Source organism: Carassius gibelio, chromosome A6 (assembly GCF_023724105.1).
Source record: "Carassius gibelio isolate Cgi1373 ecotype wild population from Czech Republic chromosome A6, carGib1.2-hapl.c, whole genome shotgun sequence".
Lineage (NCBI taxonomy): Eukaryota > Metazoa > Chordata > Actinopteri > Cypriniformes > Cyprinidae > Carassius > Carassius gibelio.
Window position 1 is genome coordinate 14,391,898 of NC_068376.1, and position 18,852 is coordinate 14,410,749.

At 33.3% G+C, this 18,852-nt stretch overlaps 1 protein-coding gene across 1 annotated transcript; it reads left to right on the top strand.

The window, feature by feature from the left end:
- The first annotated feature begins 631 nt into the window (after positions 1 to 631).
- Positions 632 to 16,825, top strand: card14 (caspase recruitment domain family, member 14). The gene is made up of 21 exons (XM_052600736.1): positions 632 to 1,090; positions 2,527 to 2,664; positions 2,783 to 2,989; positions 3,863 to 3,981; positions 4,652 to 4,804; positions 4,925 to 5,044; positions 5,502 to 5,627; positions 6,072 to 6,221; positions 7,037 to 7,171; positions 8,238 to 8,338; positions 9,342 to 9,391; positions 10,121 to 10,193; positions 10,283 to 10,499; positions 10,847 to 10,973; positions 12,452 to 12,689; positions 12,869 to 12,932; positions 13,629 to 13,743; positions 14,540 to 14,704; positions 15,151 to 15,269; positions 16,159 to 16,274; positions 16,412 to 16,825. Exons 1-21 carry the CDS (start codon positions 880 to 882, stop codon positions 16,617 to 16,619), a joined length of 2,952 nt encoding a protein of 983 aa, XP_052456696.1. The 5' UTR covers positions 632 to 879; the 3' UTR covers positions 16,620 to 16,825.
- Positions 16,826 to 18,852: the final 2,027 nt, after the last annotated feature.

The following is an 18,852-nucleotide window of genomic DNA, read 5'->3' on the forward strand; positions in this document are numbered from 1 at the left end:
ATATTGCCATTATTATCGACTGGAACTCTATTAGTCATCGACAAGCTGCTTGTCATAGTTTGATGTAGATGATTGCATATTTGTGTTTGTTTGTTTGCATGGGTTTCCAGGGTTCCATATGTGTATTTGTTACTGTATGTTAAAGAGAAAAAACTCAAAGAATGCAGATGTATGTGCGTGTTTCTTCCTAATGCTGGAATGTTGTGCACGTCACCATGACGGGATTAACATTGTCATTGTGCCAAACCAGTCTAGGGGTTTTATCTAGTAATTTGTAGTTCCTTTTTTTTTTTTGTTTCTTTTTTTTTGTTGTTTTTTTACAGTTTGACAGTAAAAAATAAAATAAAATAAAATAAAAAAAATATATAACAAAAAAGAAAAAGAAAATCTTTGGCATATTCATATGACAGTGAAATGCCAGAAGAAGAATGTTTTAGTTAAAGTAACATAAACAGATTTTGCATTTTAACACCATCATTCCCTAGAAAAGGCAGATTATCATCAGCAAAGGATGTGACGTAATTTTCCGTAAACCTAGAAACGCTCTTTCATTTCCTTTTTTTTCCTGCTGGACTTTGTACCTGTGTATGCTGTGTTGTTCTTTGTATATAAGGGGAAATCCACACCTGGTCTCTGCATGTGTGTTGTTTGGAAAACTCTCCCTGTCTTTCAGGTTTCCTCACACTCCTGTGGGTGTGTAGAGGGTGGAGATTTAACTCCTCTTTACAGTCTCACTGCTTCTCATGTCTCATTTCATTTCTGTTGTGTTTATGCCTGCACTGGCCTTGTTTCTTTTTATTGTAGTTTTTTAATTTTTTACTTTTAGAAAATCCTCTGTATTTTTGTGTTTGGCAAAGAGGCTGATTTAGCGAATTCAGCATGGCTGAGAGTGTCCTAAATACTCCGGACCTGAAGGATCTGGAGGAAGAAGAATTGTGGGATCTTATCAACGATAACCGCCATGCCATCTCTCTTGGTGTCCGTCCCTGTGTTCTCATCCCTTACCTGCGACAGGCACGGGTCCTCACAGACTTGGATGAGGATGAGATTCTCACCTGTCTCAATTTTACCAACCGCGGCATGAAGACAAGTAAGATCCTCTGAGCATTGGAAAAGAAAAACAAAGTTTTTCACACTAAAAATATTTTTTTTTCTTCTTAAAAATATATATATTTAATGGAAATGGAAATTTTGATATTTTTGTTCCTCCAGGATTGAAGATCTGTTTTGGATTAGAGCGGTTAAAGTGAAAATGACTGGTTACTGGAATATTTGGGTGGATTATTTTTAAGAAAGTGAGCAAGTTTATAGGACACATGGGGAAATATACTGTAGATTAGCTACAGATAGATAGGTCAGCTAGATCAGAGATTATGCTGATAAAATTCCAAAAAGGACTTTCGTTTTTGAAAAGGCAAGAGCCAGAGAAATGGAAAGAGGAACATGTAAATTAAATGAAAAAATTAGCCATAAATGAAAATCATTTGTCATTATTTATTTACCCGTATGTTGTTCCAAACCTGCTGTATGTAATTTTTCAGTGCAATACAATACTAAACAATTATTGACATTCAATGTAATTTAGTGACCAAAGCCTGCCACAGCTCCAAAATAAAAAACAAACAAACAGTAAAAAAGTAATTTATAGACTATTTCAAATATTTTAAAGTCATATGTTTGGTGTGATTAATATCATTTCTAGCCTGCTTGCATTAATAGTTCAAACATGGCTCATGGTGTACACATGTGAGAACCAATGCAATATTAGAATCAGTAATTTGAACACACATTTTTTTTAACCAGGATGAAAAAAAAATCCATACGGGTTTGGAATTGAATGAGGGCAAGTTAATAATTTCCATTTTTGTTGGAACTATTCCCTTAAGGAATACTTAACAGTTGGTTGATCATATCGGAAATAAACATTTCTGTTCAAGGTTTCTTATGGCGTGTATGATCTAGTACACGTGCAGAATATCAAGATCTGTTAATATATATATATATATATATATATATATATATATATATATATATATATATATATATATATATATATATATATATATATATATATATATATATTATAGTTCTAAAGCTCACCAAGTTTGCATTTATTTGATCAAAATACAGTACAATATAACTGTAAATTATTATTGCAATTTAAAATATCTGTTTTCTATTTTAATATATAAATAAAATGAATTAATGTAATTTATTCCTGTGATGATAAATCTGAATTTTCAGCAACAATTCTAATATGAGAATATTTTTTTATTTTTTCATGTTTTTTGATAATTAAGAAAAAAATGAAAAAAACAATGAAAATATTTGAAATATATATTTTTTGTAACAATATCTTTGCTGTCACTTTATCAATTTGATGTGTCCTTTCTGAATTAAAATATTAATATTTTATATTAATATTAATATTGTATAAAAGCGTCTGCTAAATGCATAAATGAAAATAAATGAAATGAAAAAAAATGAAAATGATCTAATGTCTGAAATGTAAATCCTTTTATACAGGTCACATGATTGACTTGTTACATGTAAAGGGTCACAATGGGGCAATGGCTCTGCTTGAAGGTCTGATGATTCATTATCCTGCTCTCTACACACGGATTACCGGCCGCCAGCCCAGCATTGAGCCTTCAGGCTTCAGTGGTCAGTCATTGCACTTTTATCTTAGGTTCTGATCATACATACAAGCATACCCAAATACCCTGGTGTTTGTCACGATGTTCAAGCCTCATTTGTAAAACCTTGCTTCTGTGCTTGCCAGGCCTGATAAATTACACTGAGTTGACAGAGTACCTGGTTCGTGCAGTGAGCAGTATGCAGACAGAACTACAAGTGGCACGGCATGAGGCTGCGCGGCTGCAAGCCAGATGTTGTGAGCTACAGGGGAAACTGGAACAGGCCCAGCAAAATAATAAAGAGCTCAGCCAGATGCAGGGAGAGCATGCACGACTGCGTAGTCACCTGGATGGTGTGCACTTAACATAGTTTCACATCAGTAGCAAACATATACTGTATAATACAATTTATGTACATTCAAATCTGAATATATTTTAAAAATAAAAACAAGGTTTTATTAAATTAAATTAATTACTCACCCTTCAATCCCATAAAACCTTCATTTATCGGAACATGAGTTACAATATATTTTTTGAAATCCGAGATCCGAGAGCAACAGAACTACCACATTCAAGGACCAGAAAGGTAGTAAGGACTTTGTTAAAATAGTTTATGTGACATCAGTGGTTCAACAAAAATAACGACTTTATTCAACAATTTCTACTCTTCCGTGTCAGTCTTGCGAATGCTTTTGGTCCTGCTGATGCAAGAGCTGAAGTTCTGAAGTAGAACCCAAGATGCGTTGTTTGCAAGCAGAGGAATGCACACGCATGTGTCGTGTTACTGTCGTGAATTCATGTTGAAGACTGACACAGAAGAGAAGAAACTATTGAATTAGGTTGGTTTTCTTTGCGCACAAAACGTAGCTTCATAAAATTAAGGTTAACCATGGATGTCACACGGACTATTTTAACAATGTCCTTACTACTTTTCTGGGCCTTGACTGTGGTAGTTCAGTTTCTGTCTATGCAAGGTCAGAAAGCTCTCGGATTTCCTCAAAAATATCTACAAATATAAATATTATATCTATAAAAAAATTCTCTAATATAAATATAAAAATTATGTTCAGATGATGAAAGGTCTTATTTTTATTTTATTTTTTGGATTAACTATGCCTTTAAGTGTTAACATTTTAACATTGTTGCATTTTAAGTATGCGCTTTGAGAAATTCAGTGTTCTTTGTCTGTGTCAAGACTATTTAATGTCTGGTTGTCTTCTGTGCAGGTTTAAACAGGGAACTGTTAAAACTGAAAGATGAGAAATGTGATATCTATGTCAGATATACCACAGCTCTCGAGGAGAAGTCTGCAACTATAGTACGCAATAGAGACCTGCAACTGGAGGTAAAGAACAAGATAGTGTGTTTGTACGATTGCTTTCTACTTGGACTCTAGGTACCATTTAGTAAGTTGATTGTCTAATCCATATTACATGTGTCTGTGTGCCTGACAGAGAACAGAATTCCATAAGTAGTTGGTTTAGAGGTGGCTTGTGTGTATAGCATTTTTTATAGCATTCTGTAACGTGTCTTATAAATGAAAACAAATCAAATGCTGGTTTTTACTTTGAAAAACATATTTGATCATGTTTCCATCATTACTAATGTAAAAATAATCCTGATATTATTATTATTATTATTATTGTACTTCCTTTCAATAATGTAAATACCAGACAAGTGTTTTAATGGCTAGCATTATTAAATAAATAAGGAACATAGCATTAGTTTAGTTTAGTCTTTCATAGCATGCATATTTTTTATTTTAATAGTGTAGATCAGTTTTGTTCTATTTGGTTTAATCTGACTAAATTAGTTTTGAGTGTTACAGGGTAATGAAGTTTTAGCTATTCATTTCCAAGAAACCTGAACCATTTGCTACATTAAAGTGAACATTACTCTACTTAAAAAAAAAGAATAACAGCAGTATAATCAATACAACAAGAACAGTAATGCTGGAGTGTTTTCCAAAAAACTCCAGGGCATGCAGAAATCTCTTCTCTTTTCCTCTTCTCCAGATTTCCCAGCTGCAGCATGAGTTAAAGAAGGCACAGAAAGTGACAGACTTTGAGAGGCAGCGTTCCTTGAAGAATCCCAGTGACACACAGAAGCTCAGAGATGAGCTCAACGCTGTACGCACAAAGTTGCTGGAGACTGAGATGTTGCTCCCAGTAAATGAGATACTTATTTATCATAGCAATATAACAAGTCAACAAATTTTGGCACTGATTAATTTTGTATCTGATAAACTTTCCACAGTAAATCTCTCTGTCTCTGTTTATTTCAATCAGGTACAACAGGATATACTGGCCCATGATTTAAAGGAGGTTGAGAACAGAAGTTCAGAACTTGCTGCAGAAGTCAGCAGGCTGAGTGAGGAGAATATACAACTCCAGCAAGAGAAAGAGGAGGTAAAACTGGTCTTTCCTTAACCTTATGTTGTTTTTGTATTTCAAAATGTTATACAGTACTTTGTATAAAACTTCTATATTATGTTTTCATATTCCTTTTTTTAATTAGTTTATGAGTTCCCTTATCTCATAACAGTTAACACATTGATTTGAACACTTTTTAAATGAACAGATTTGAAAACATTCTCAAATGTTTTTGTTATAATTCAACAATAAAATGCAGTTTCATTTTGCAGTAAAGTTGAACAGTTTGGTAAAAATGTGTTTAGGCTTTGTTAATTGTTTTGAAAGCAATTACATTACTTTGGAGAAATGTCAAATTGATTGAGAAAAACATTGTTGTTGTTGTTTAATGTCTCTGTCCCTTTACCTCTTCTCCTTAGAAAGAATATGGACATTTGAAAGAAAAAAATATATCACCCTTCTTCTCACCATGATTCCCTTTCACCTTTTCTAGCTCCTAGAAGAGAAGGACTGTTTAGCCCTGGAGGTGGAGAAGTTGACTGTGGACTGTGAGATGTATCAGCACAGGAGTACACTGTTCCATAGTCAGCTAGAAGAGGTGCAGACAGAGAGAGACAAGGTCAGTACCACCAGTGCCATGTTGGCATGTTTCTACACATTCAAACACTGGTCACGCTTGAGAGCTGTAGATATATATATATATAATCTTTGAATCTTGGGATCAAAATCTTATTTAAATCTAGAAATAAAAAGAAAGGGTTTCTTTTAATGCAAAAGAAAAAAAACTGCAAAGAAAATAAATGTTTTATATATAATTTATCAATAATATTTATAAATAACTACTTTTAGTGATAACCCAAATAAGAGTATTTGTGACACTGAACCTGTCAACTCCTTTTTCAAAAGGTCACATGTTTTGGTTTTAATTTATGGACAAAAGATGCTTTCAGGTCCATTCTTGCTGGAGAACATGCTCCATCAGCTTTTGCACAAACATGTGGAGTCCTTGAGTGGCAAATTAAAACTTACCAGTAATTACAGATATTGCTGATGTTTTTTTCAGGCATATTTGTCCCGAGATGAGGCCCAGGCTCAGATTGCACGTAGTCTCGCAGAGAAGGACGTGCTAAGAGGCCAACTCATGGAGCTACAGGCCAGGGTTTTTGCCATGAAAGCCTGTAGCAAGCAAAGAGAAAGAAGAGAACATTCCAGGGTAACACTGACTTAAATTGAAGACCCAACACACAGTAGTTTATCCCAATCATTCTTTAGAACATTTTTTAATAATGTATTTAAATAATAGAATCTGTAACCTAAACACTAGCACACATTACTTTATTTTTAAAAAGGGTCATCAACTGAGACATTTTAATTCCCTTGGTCCCTTGACATATAAGATGTCATTGTACTATAAAAACATCCTGTAAGTTTCAGAACTCAAACTTTCTCATTAGTCTAAAAACAGCTAAAAACAGCCAGTCTGCAAAAAAGTTAGGTTGTGGAATGTTCCACTTTATGTCTAACAGTATGGCTAAACATTGCCTCCAGTGAAGAAGATAAACGCCTACTTCTAGATCACTGCCTGTTTAGCCCTGCCCACTGTTATGCGCATGTATTGTAAATAACGAGAGAGGCAAAGTTCCAGACCTCGTCAGTAAGAACTTGGTCCTTTGTTGTTTTACTATGCTTTGTATGTTATTACTATTCATTTGAGTATTTATGCGTTTTTGACCTAAATCACAGCAGCGTCCATCTATGAAGAATGTAGGATGTCAAACATGAATAACTTTTAGCCATTCATACCAGTGGGTGTTTACTTCTACAATCCACCACACCTATTCAAACAGAGCGTTCTGATGAGAGGATCAAAACAGCACAAAAAATAGCCTATTACTTCTAAATTATTATGTTATTTTCTTTTGATGTAAAAATCTTGATAACATAGAAGTGGACCTCAGAGAACAGTACAAAATAATAAAAAAAGAGGCAGTTCATGACCCCTTTAATATAATTTCTTTGAATAAGTAGGACAGGAAGTTCAGTTGCGACAACAGAAGAGGTTCTTGTGGTGAGTTCCCTACTTCCAGCCCTCCCCCCAGAAGACAGCTATGCCGCTTGAATGCAGTTCTTCCTGAGAGTTTCAACTCATTTGATGCCTGCGAGGTACATTTATACTGTAAATGTTCTGCTAATCTAATCCTAGTGTGAATTAGTCTTTAGCCTCATGGACCCCTCCCCCCCACACAAAGTTCTTGCACTAGCTGTGTGATACATATCGGGAAGTTCTTTGTGTGATTTCTGTGAATAACTGGCGGATAAACATGCTGCTTGTTTTCTCTCCAGTATGGTTGGAAGAATTGTTTGAGTAGTGAAAATGGAATGAAATAAAATTTGGAATGTGTATATGAGGATGCTAACCATGACTAGATGATTTACAAGCTGTTTTACTGTGAAAAAATGGATGTAACTATGCAGCAGAGGGCAATTTCAGGCCGTTGCTGTATGCCCTGAAGTTTGCCTAATCTCTTTTGCTACACACTCAAAAGTAAAAGTACTTTCTCTTAACAAAAAGAATACATTTGGGCATAATTTTAGTCAAATTGGAAAGCAAAAAATGTCATGTTTACCAGATACCTAGTTGAGTGCTTTTGAAAATAAAATAACTACTATATATATATATATATATATATATATATATATATATATATATATATATATATATATATATATATATATATATATATATATATATATATATATATATAGCCCTACAACTAAATGGCACATACATACCTAACAAACTAAGCAACATGCAGTTCCAACACCTTTTGTGTGATACACGTAGGTATTACTGGAATGCAGTTTCATAGTGTCAGTGCAAACAAGAGTGAAAAGCACATATGCATTGTAGAACAATAATTATAACTTAAAGCTTAAAAAAAAAATCCAATTTTAATTTAATAGCAAAATCGACAATCAAAATCAACCAGCTGATGAAGAGCCAATCAAAATCCATCTTTCAAAGTGCTTAGTAGTCATTTATTGTTCATTGGTGTGGATGCAAATACGGTTACCAGTATAGTTATTTTTCTAAGTGTAAATGGGCCTTTACCCTTAAAGTGCATCTATGCCAATAAATGACACAACTGTGCAGTGTTGGTAACACTTTTAAAGTGGTAACAAAAATATACAGTATATATCTTGATAATGTTAGAATGCTTTTTTACAGTTCAATGATGAAGCAACCAACAATCAAGTGGAGCCCCCCGGCTCTGAATCTCCCCGCAGACGAGACTTTCCCTCCAGAAGTGACATGGAAGACATTTACAGGTGAGCTGCTCATCTGGTCTGTTGCAGTGAGCTGTAATGCCACTGTAAAGCCTGTAGTATGTAAGTGAAAATAGCAGTTCGGCTACATTCTTGAGTTACTTTTAATTGACATCACAACAACAATTATACATTATAAAACTTACTTATTTGAGGTTATAACTTTTATGAGTATGATTATTTATAAGACGCAATAAACACCATGTTAAATCCGCTTAATTTATAATGAATAATAAGTCTCTTGGTAATAACTATCTTGACATCATTTATTTAAGATCTGTACAATATCGTATCATCTTACTGATATTACAATATAGTTAAAATCAAATGTGCCATATTACACATTCATCTGATCAGATATCTGATCTTATGGTTTGAGAAAAATATTATTATTATTGTTGTTGTCATTATTCATAAGAGGTCTTTCTCTGCTTTAAGTAAAGTATCAAGTTAACCATGGCAAGATATGAGACCTATAGTACATGGGAGATTTAATATATTGTAAATTAAGTGGATGTATTGTGTTCATTGTGTGTTATAAATCATCATGCTCTTGAAAGCTATAACCAGATGATACAACATATAAGTTTTTTTTATAATACATTATGCATATATTACAATGCCTTAAGAAAACTCTTATAATAATGTATTATAAATATGGACTTTTACAGAATATATATATGTCTTCCACAGTATAATTAGATCATTCATTACTGTTTCCTGTTTCCTTGTCTCTATGATACTAATTGCATTCCTAGTTGCATTGTATGTGCCCCTGACTCACTATCATAAAACTAACTCATAAACCAACAGATCAGTGTTTCCGCATTTACAATCACCATATGGTAGAGATAAAGTTGTCATGTAGTAGGCCTGTCTAAAAATAACTTTAGAATTCAGAGAAAGGAAGTTTGCATGTGTTTTAGCAAATGGAATTATTCAGAGAACTAATAATATTTTGAAATAGTACTACTACTACTAATAAAAACCTTTGTTTCATTTTCAGAAGTCAGGATTCTCTCAACTTTGACCATGATTATGTTTTCATTTCTAAAGGTACTGTTACTTCTACCTTAATTTCATTGTGGTTACCTAAATAAGCTGAAATGTAATATAGTCACTAATGTTTTTTGCATTCAGTTACATGAGGTGACCTAATAAGTATTTGGACACTTCATCCACATTAAAAAATGTTAAACAAATGTATTTTTGAAGAAAGATAAGAGGAGCACAATTTTGAAGAAAAACATTAATAAAAGTTTTAGGTTAGTGAAACATGTTCTTAGTGTCTCTCAAGCTTTTTTGACTTATGTATCACACATTATGTAAAGCTCCAGTACCCCTTCATCAACAAACAATAATTTTACTATTAAATATACTAAAATGTTTTCATTATGCTAAACAGTGTATACAATGTATAATTTTGCCTAGTTCCCAAAATCCCACATTTAATTCAAAAGATTTTATTCACAGATAATGCTCTTATTTAATCTAATTTAGCATTCTCTTTTATTAGTAAAGTTACTTTCAAAAAAACTATTCTCTGAGTAAAAAACAAACACCAAATGATACATTTATTGTGCTAGTCTGTGTCATGCTCACAGATGTATAAAAATTTGCAGATATTATGCATTGCGTATTATTTTGTTTTCGGTCCTTAAAAATGTTCAGTGTGCTGTAAATGTTGAAAAGTGTCCATATACTTTTTAGAGCTACTCTATATCCATGGCAATTAGAATGAATCACAATGGCAAATAAACTACTTTTTCATTTCCATTCTGATAGGAGATAATTTTGATGAGTCTAAATCACCAACATCACTTCCCTGTTCTACTAGCAAAAAGAGCCCTAATGACAGGTAAATTAAAAACTGATAGTAAAACACAATAATCACATTTATTTATTTAAAATGTTCATATGGCTAAACGTTATTTTGCATAAATCTAGTGACTCAAGAACATCAGCTCCGCCCTTCCTAATGCGCTCCAGACCTCAGGCCCTGCGTATCACTGGTCGCGTACTCACTGTGTTTTTCCAGGGAGAAATGATATTGAACCAAATACAGGTCATCGGGGGCAATAAGACCGGTGTGTTTGTGCATCATGTGGCTGAAGGATCAGCTGCTCATAACACTGGCATCTGCCCTGGATCTCAGATAATTCAGGTCAGAATTTCTGGATTTTTAAATGAACTTTCCTCTTTGTTAGGAAAGATTTGGGGATTTCAGAATTCTGAAAAATGTCTTTCATTAAAAGGTAAAAGAGCTGAAATGCACTTTAAAATCCATAAAGTAAAAAAAAAAAAAAAAAACTTTAAAAGTAAAGAAATTCCTCAGAAAAACTAAGTGGGAAGAGACATAAAGAGTATTAAATTCCTCCTGATTCTTTCAAAGATAAGACAGAAAAGGAAAAAAAAATATTTTGAATCTTTATCCCTAGATGGACATTCAGGTTTTTCAGTAGCAGTTGAATGGTGTGGGAACTAATCAAAACCAAAATTGTGTATTTGTAGCTGAAATATGAGCGGGAGCAGAGAGCTGTACGAATGGTTCTAGAAGAAACCACTATGGAAGAGGCCCTGTGGGCTCTGGGGCAAGTCCAAGGACCATGCCACATTACACTCAGACCTAGCCAAGATGGTAAGGGCAAAGAACCACAATCGAACAATTAAACAGACTACATATAAAAAAACAAAACAAAAAGTATTGTATTTTTAAAGCAACCACTTATGCATAAATTATAGTAGAGCATGGGTTTGAGAAGTATAGTCATGGATTTGATTCCTAGGGAATGCATAAACAGATGAAATGTATATCTTGAATACAGTGTACAGTAAGTGGCTTTGGATAAAGTGTCTGCCAAATGCATTTATTATAAACAAATGTGATCTGTTTTTTGTTTTTACACTGATAGACTATTTATTTATAATCACTTAATGGTGGCATTTCAACAATTAAAAAATTACTTTGTATTGATGATACGAGATGCAGTCACCACATGACTCTAGAGTCCAGCAGTGTTTCTCAACTGGTGGGTCTAAAAGAGTTGTTTCTCAACTGTTCTAAAAGAGAAGCTCTATTAGAGCAGTTGTTTTTTTTTACACAGTGATTAGTAGGTCTGTTTGTAAAATCTATTGAGCAATCGTTGTTGCATTTTGTGCCAATGGTGACCATTCAAAAATGGGCAAAGAGCACTTTTCAAGTATTTTTCTCCATATTTTGCAGGCCTGTAACTCAAAAAGTATTAAATATACCTTAATGTCCTTTTAGATATTGGGTCTTAACAAACTTCTCTTTTGGTATCTTCATTTTTAAGGCCCTATAAACTACCATTCCAGAGATAATGTTATTTCAATATGATACAATCATTGAATTGTACTTATTTTCAGTGGTTGAAAACCAAATGTGGGTCACTTTGCAAAAGCATGATAATACTTTTCTTTTAAAGAGGAATGTCTGAAGATCAAACAATGTTGAAACTGGAAATGTATAATTGAGATCCCCCATATCTCTGGGATGGAATGATATAGTACCTTGAAAATAAAGATTTTTTTTTAAGAGATAGAATAGTGTATAAAATCATATTGCAATATTTTTAATACTTATTGAGTTGCATGCAAACATTTGAAAAAGAATATTTATGGCACTTAGACAGGTATGTTCAATGTAGTTGTTTTGACAGAATCAAGATACATTTCTAGGTTAAACATCATTTGTTCTTCAGACATTCCTTTTCCATTACACTTTAACGATTTACTCCTGAAGCCATGTTGAAATTCCATTACATCTGGAACTGAGCTATTTAGGGCCTTAAGAGTCCATTAAGTTATCTTTAATATTTTTTTTTTAGTTACAGGCCTGAAAACTTTGGAGAAAAACCTTGAAAGATGCTCATTCCCCACTTTTGAATGGTCACCATTGGCACATAATGCAACAAAAATAGCTACAAGTCAACAGATTTTACTACACAACCTTTCCCTAATTGTTCATTAATTTAACCAAAACACTTTGTAATGTTGAATTTTTAATGATTAATGAAAATTGTAAATGTTTAAGTTAAGGTCTGAGTATTATTAAACCAAATTTTCATGATTACTGAAAATGTGATTTCCTCCTAGCCTATGAGAACCTGCTACATCAGCTAAAAGATGGTGAGGTGAAGTCGGGTGATTCCTTCTACATCCGTGTAAACATGACAATGCAGGAGGATGTAGCTGGAGCTCTTGCTGTCAGGTGTAATGACATTGTCCATGTGACAGACACTCACCATTCCATTGATGGCTCCTGGTGGGCCAGTCACGTGCACCCCTGTCACTTGGAAGACCTGAAGAGTGGGAGTCTGCCCAACTACTACAGGTACACAACAAAATTATTAGAAAAGCTGACATCTTGGCATGTTTTTTTTTTTTTTTATATTATACAGTGAATGTAAAATGTTCTTGTTTGTAGTTCCTAAGATTTAAAAGAAAAACACTTGTTTTTCTATTATGCTTTTGTGTAATAAATACATCTAGAAGTGTTAATTCATTTTTCAGTGCACAGAGGCTCTTAATCGGGGCTCTAGAGGATATGACCTATCCACGTAAAGCACAAAGAAAGGTGAGAGTCCATCAGTATATGTACACGTTATTTTAGGCATTACAGAAATTATTTCCCTATTTTCATTTTCTACTTCATTTCACTTTCTACATAATTATGATTTATGAATTGTATGGTAATATAGTAATAAATCTTACAGATAATTTTGCTTAAAACAATTAAATGCAATAGAGTGCTGCACAATGCTTAATACAGTGATTTAAAACTTAACTATATTGTCTTAGCTGGCCTGTTGACACGGCAAGTTAAAAGATTAGTCATCATGGATTGCATAGGTTAGTCATAATGTTAGTCATAGTCCATGTTTTAGATGAAATAGTTGTTAAATATTTAACAAATTTTGTTCTAGGTTTGTATCGAATTAAGGAAATGTTTGCTAACTATGAGTATGGTATAAGGTTCTTTGGTGAGGGAATAATGATGTTTAACCTATAACTCTGAAACTAGCATAGACAGAAAACAGTCAGACTACTGTAATTAAAGAAAAATTTGTCACGCATTCTTCTTAGTAAGACGGCAACCTTTTTATTGTCCTGTCTCTAGAAGATTGATGAGTCAGAGAGACAGAGACGTACAAAATTATTTTAGACTTGCAGTGCTAGATTCTTTTGAGATGTGTTATGAAAAAGCACTTTGAGCACGGGTTGTAGAGTCTGTTACATTGGTCCTTAGTTCCTTTTTACTATATGTCCACAGGAGAAAACCTTATCTCATGAGAAGCAGAGAGCGCCGAGGATTGTCATCACCAGTCAGCAAAGCAGAAACCCACTGTGGGTCAGTGTGGAGGAAAACAACAGCACAGCACAGGACAGTTAGTACAAAACAAACTCCATTAAGCTGTGTTACTCATAACTAGACATGGGAAATTCACAATTTCAAGATCACAATTCCAATTCCTTTTCTGATTCCAGTTCTATTAACTATTATTTTAGTACTTTGAGGAGAAAATTACTGGACAAAATAATGCAATATGACTGCGGAAGAGTGAGATCATTTCAATATTTAAAAAGGTCCAAACAGTTATTGGAAAATACGTTTTTAAATAAGTATTTTTAATGACTTCTCATAGGTACATTGAAAGCTGCATACATGCAACCCTAAACTAACAATTTGGCAACATATCTAATTTATTTTATTAAAATAGTACTGACAAAACTCACAATGTTCACAATCATAATCTAACTACACATTGTCATATGAACAACTAGTCAATAACTACACTGATTTCAGTCTCACAAAGCTTAAGTTGAACCTAACGCAGGACGTTCACGGTAATCAGCGTGTTAGCTTCACTAAATAGGTATCTCATTGTAATCATTCATTTGGCAATCGTTTGAACTATAATGTTGAAGTAGAATTGTTGTGGTGAAGAGTAGTGCAGGAAACAGTGTCAGAATACTTTAGTACTGAACCAGTTCTGAATAAGAACAGATTCTTGTTTCCCAACACTAGTCATAACATCGAACTTCAAATGCAAAATGTTTTTTGTGTATGAGAGAAATGCTATTACTTTAATCTTTCATTTGAACGTTCCATGTAATCAGTGTTAGGCACAATTCTGGTTTAGACCTTACTGTAAGGTCAGTAAAGGTCGTTTTCTCCTGTAGGTGACGGCTGTGTGCCCAGCAGATGTGTGACCCTAATGCCCTACACCCTGGTCTCACCTCGTTTCCCACCCATCTGCCGACCAGTCCTCCTCCTCCCCACAATGCTTGGCCGTGTCTTGCACAAACGGTTGGCAGAACAGGATGGTTATCAGCTCTGTGAGCCAGGTAAAAACACATTTTTTTCAAGTTTATCACCAAAATACTTAAATCTAATCAGTGTTTTTAAGAGACATTCATTAATCCTTCACAAAAAATAAAATAAATACAATTCTTAATAGAAATGTATAGAGAATATGCTTGACAGATTATGAGAGCTGGTTCAACCTATTTGAATGTAATGACTTATGCAGTATGCAATGAACTAATGCCTAGATGTTTTAAAGGGTTAGGCTATTCAGTGTATACAGTTGACTAGATGATGTGAACGATGAAAAATGTAAATTGTGATCTGAGAAATGTACCAAAGTGACCCATGATACATGTAAACATGGCCATCTGTGATAGTTTCTTTATGTCTGACTTCAGCTCTCCTTCTGTATAATCTTATTTATCTGACTGCTTCCTCCTTTCCTCACTTCTGCCATCTCTTCCTCTCATCTCTTTTATTTTAGAGTTGCTGATGGCAAGTGAGCATGCCATTCAAATGCAGAAGGGGGAGATTCTTGAAGAGTGTGACTCGAAAACACACCTTTGCTATACGTTGCAGGGAGTGGAGAAGATCATGAAGCGGGTGTGTAATAAAACATTGCTATCATATTACTAATAATGGCCTGATACAGCAGTTGTGTTAAGTAAGTTGAAATAAAAGATTAGAGATGAGTGGTTTTACGGTAATAAAATACAATAATAGAAATTACAATGATCATCACGAGAACTTGTTAAGCCTAAAATGCTTTGTAAAAAATAAGGTCAGTGTTGAAGGTTTATTTTTATATAAAAATTTAATGTATGAGAAAGTGTATGAAATACATGTTTCTAATTTTGATGGATAGATTTATGGACAAATGCAGCATAAAAGTATGTGTCCCCACCTTAAGATATGTTTTTGGTTTTGACTTTCATGATTACGTCCACTAATTGAAATCATATAAAATCATAATTTTGATAATGATAACCTATTGATAATGACATGAATTTATATTTTAGGCATTTTAGTAATATATATATATATATATATATATATATATATATATATATATATATATATATATATAAAAAAAATTTTTTATTATTAATAAATTATTTTTAACAAATTGTAATGACAAATTACAAATTTGCACCCTACCCCGTAAACACAATTCCAGTAAGACAAAAAACAAAACAAAAAATCAAATCCTATTTTACATTTAAGCATTTAACTTATTTCTTACCTATACATTTGTTGAATTAAATCTAGGGTGTCTACTACTTTCTGCAGTCTTCCAATTAAACTACATTTACTTATTTTACAGATACTAATAATATAATTCCATATAAGTCAATTTCATGCCATCTTTCCATGAACTGAATTAGTGTAGTGATCATAAGTACATCTAATACTGCTATGCATTTATGCTGTGCACTATATTTATATATATGTGTGTGTGTGTGTGAATATCTGTTTTATTTCAATTGTATAGGGCACTCACTGTGTGTTACCGCTGGGTTTGGACTGTGTGCGTCGTCTCCACCGTGCCGAAATCTTCCCCATCATCATCTACATCATGTCTACAGAGAGGAGTCTCCGCAAATTGAGGTACTATAATTTCCTTCATAAAACTTTTCACAATGAAATTAAAAGCTTTGATTTAACGATAAAGATTCCTAACAACAAAATTCTATTCTGGGATCAATATTATTGCTATATTTATCTGTTCTGTCATTGCTTCCCAGACAAAAACTACGGCAGAATGTTTTGACTGAGTCCCAGGTGCTAGAGTGTTCCTGCAGTGAGGAGCCCCTTCTGGATAAACTGCCCTGCCTTTACCAGAGCATTCCACCAGAGAGCTGGCATGACAGTGCCACCCTAATTGACACTCTGAAAACTGTGGTGACAGAGGAGCAGCGAAAGATTGTGTGGGTTGAGTCAGATACCTGGTGAAAGAGTAATGGGAATGAGAGCATATATTCAAAATACCCTCACCACAATTTTAGAGTATTAAGTATTACCCTTTGCTTACGATGTAGCCTGATGTGCACCGGAACCAAAGACCTTCCCCTAGGATGATTAAAAAATAAAATCTGAAGTAGTTTCACATCCATTGGGAATGAATAATAAAACCTGATTGCCTAAAGCATCTGATGAAAGCAGGCTGGACAGAGATGATCATAAACCATAAATTAATTTAGTGACCCAAACATCCATATTCAAACTACATTGTTTATCCATACAACTCTATTGATCACGATTAAAAGAGAATTCCACTAAACATTTTTTTATCCAATGTACAGAGGCAGGTCCAAATAAGAAATTTAATGGGCCTTATAGATTTCTAAAAACAGAAAATCCTGTGCAAAGCAAAAAAAAAAAAAAAAAAAAGGAGGTCTGCTATAAAGTTAAAAAGTTGTACACTACTGTTTAAAAGTATGAGGTCAGTAGGACATTTAAAATAATATTATTTTATTCAGGTAGCACATGTAAAATTGATTTACTTTTTTTTCTTCACAAAAAGGATTCTATTAATTCACTTCTGAAAAAAAAAGTATTACCATTTGCTCTAGAATGTTAAGTAGAAAAACTATTTTCAACATAAATAATAATACAAAATGTTACTTGAATACCAAATCAGCATACAGTATCAGAATAATTTTCAGTATCGTGTGACAGTGAAGACTGCAGTAATGGCCCCTTGAAAATTCTGCCATGATAGGAATAAATTAAAAATATATTAAAACAGAAAGAAGTTATTTTAAATTATAATATTTCTTCACAATAATACTGTTTTTATCCATTAGATGTTGAGCACTTTTAGTTTGTATATATATATATATATATATATATATATATATATATATATATATATATACACACACAATAGTTTGTTTAGAAATATTGTTTAGAAAAAAGTACAGAAGGTGCTTTATTGGGACTTGTTGGGAAGGTGCATGTATATTTATTTTTAATAACTATAGTCTGAATACTCTATAATACTGTTCCACTTTTCTGAAGGATCTGGAAGAAAAAAAAATACATTGAAGGAAACTGTAAATCATATCCATTGAGGGGTATTTGAATAATTTCAATAAACTAATTTCATAACCGCACAATGGATTAACATTAAATCAGATTTCACTGACCATCTGTGTATAAAACAGTGGAATTTGTTTACAATGAGTCAGTTACCTAAGTTACATTAAGTAACAACCAGCTGATATTCTACTTAAAGCTGCAGTTGGTAACTTTTTAATAAACAGAACTGCTTGCTTCTTGCGGAAGAACATTGTAGCCGGAACTACTTCTCTCTGTTTATGTCTATGAAGAATCACAAAGGTACTGGGTTACTCCACCGCGGTACCCCCGAAGCAATCTAAAATAGTCAGAATATAAACACTTATTATAGGTGCACCCTAGTGATTCAGGACAAGCTAAAAACACGGTTTGGAAAATGAATCCATGGTGTACTCGCTTATTATAAAAAATTTTCTACATTTTGAACACAAACTAATTTACGGACCGCAGCTCTGATTGGTTGTTTCTTACCGGGAGCGATGGATTTTCTGCAAATGGCAATAGGACCACTGGGAGGAGCCAGAGGAGCTTGATTTTTTTCACAGATTATCTGTCTCATATTCTACTGTCAGGACATAATGACAGGTTTAACAAATATGTAAAAAATATATTTTTACAAAAGTTACCTACTGCAGCTTTAATAGTGTTGTTTACCTCAGGCTCACAGACAGAGATATTTACTGCCAATGACTAAGGTGTCATTACTGCACAAAAAATGAGGATGTAGAGCACTGCTAGAGCATTTTCCCCTCAAGCCTTTTGTCTCATCCGCCCTACTTGCAATCCGCCAGACCAAACTGTCTGTTATACATTATGGTTTGTTTTTACTAAGGTTCAAATTATGCAGTGTTTTTGTAAGATAAACATGTAAACACTTTTCACAGATTGAAAGCTGACAGTTTAAAACTGAGAGCAAGTAACTATTATATAGCATTTATAGATAATACATATTACAATGTTAATGTTCTTTTATATTTGTATCTTCTATTTAATTAGAAATTCTATTACATATATTTCACCATTTGATGTAAATAACAATGTAAACATTTTTATTTTTCTTCTCCTCTGATGTGTACAAAATAAACACTTTGTTTTTTGATCAAAG

What these genes read in the sequence shown, in the direction of transcription:
- card14 (XM_052600736.1), top strand. Translation starts at nt 880, where the DNA reads ATGGCTGAGAGTGTCCTAAATACTCCGGACCTGAAGGATCTGGAGGAA. An exon ending in TGCAGACAGAGAGAGACAAG is followed by an intron (nt 5,628 to 6,071) that starts GTCAGTACCACC and finishes TGTTTTTTTCAG; the next exon opens with GCATATTTGTCCCGAGATGA. An exon ending in AGTCTGCCCAACTACTACAG is followed by an intron (nt 12,690 to 12,868) that starts GTACACAACAAA and finishes TTCATTTTTCAG; the next exon opens with TGCACAGAGGCTCTTAATCG.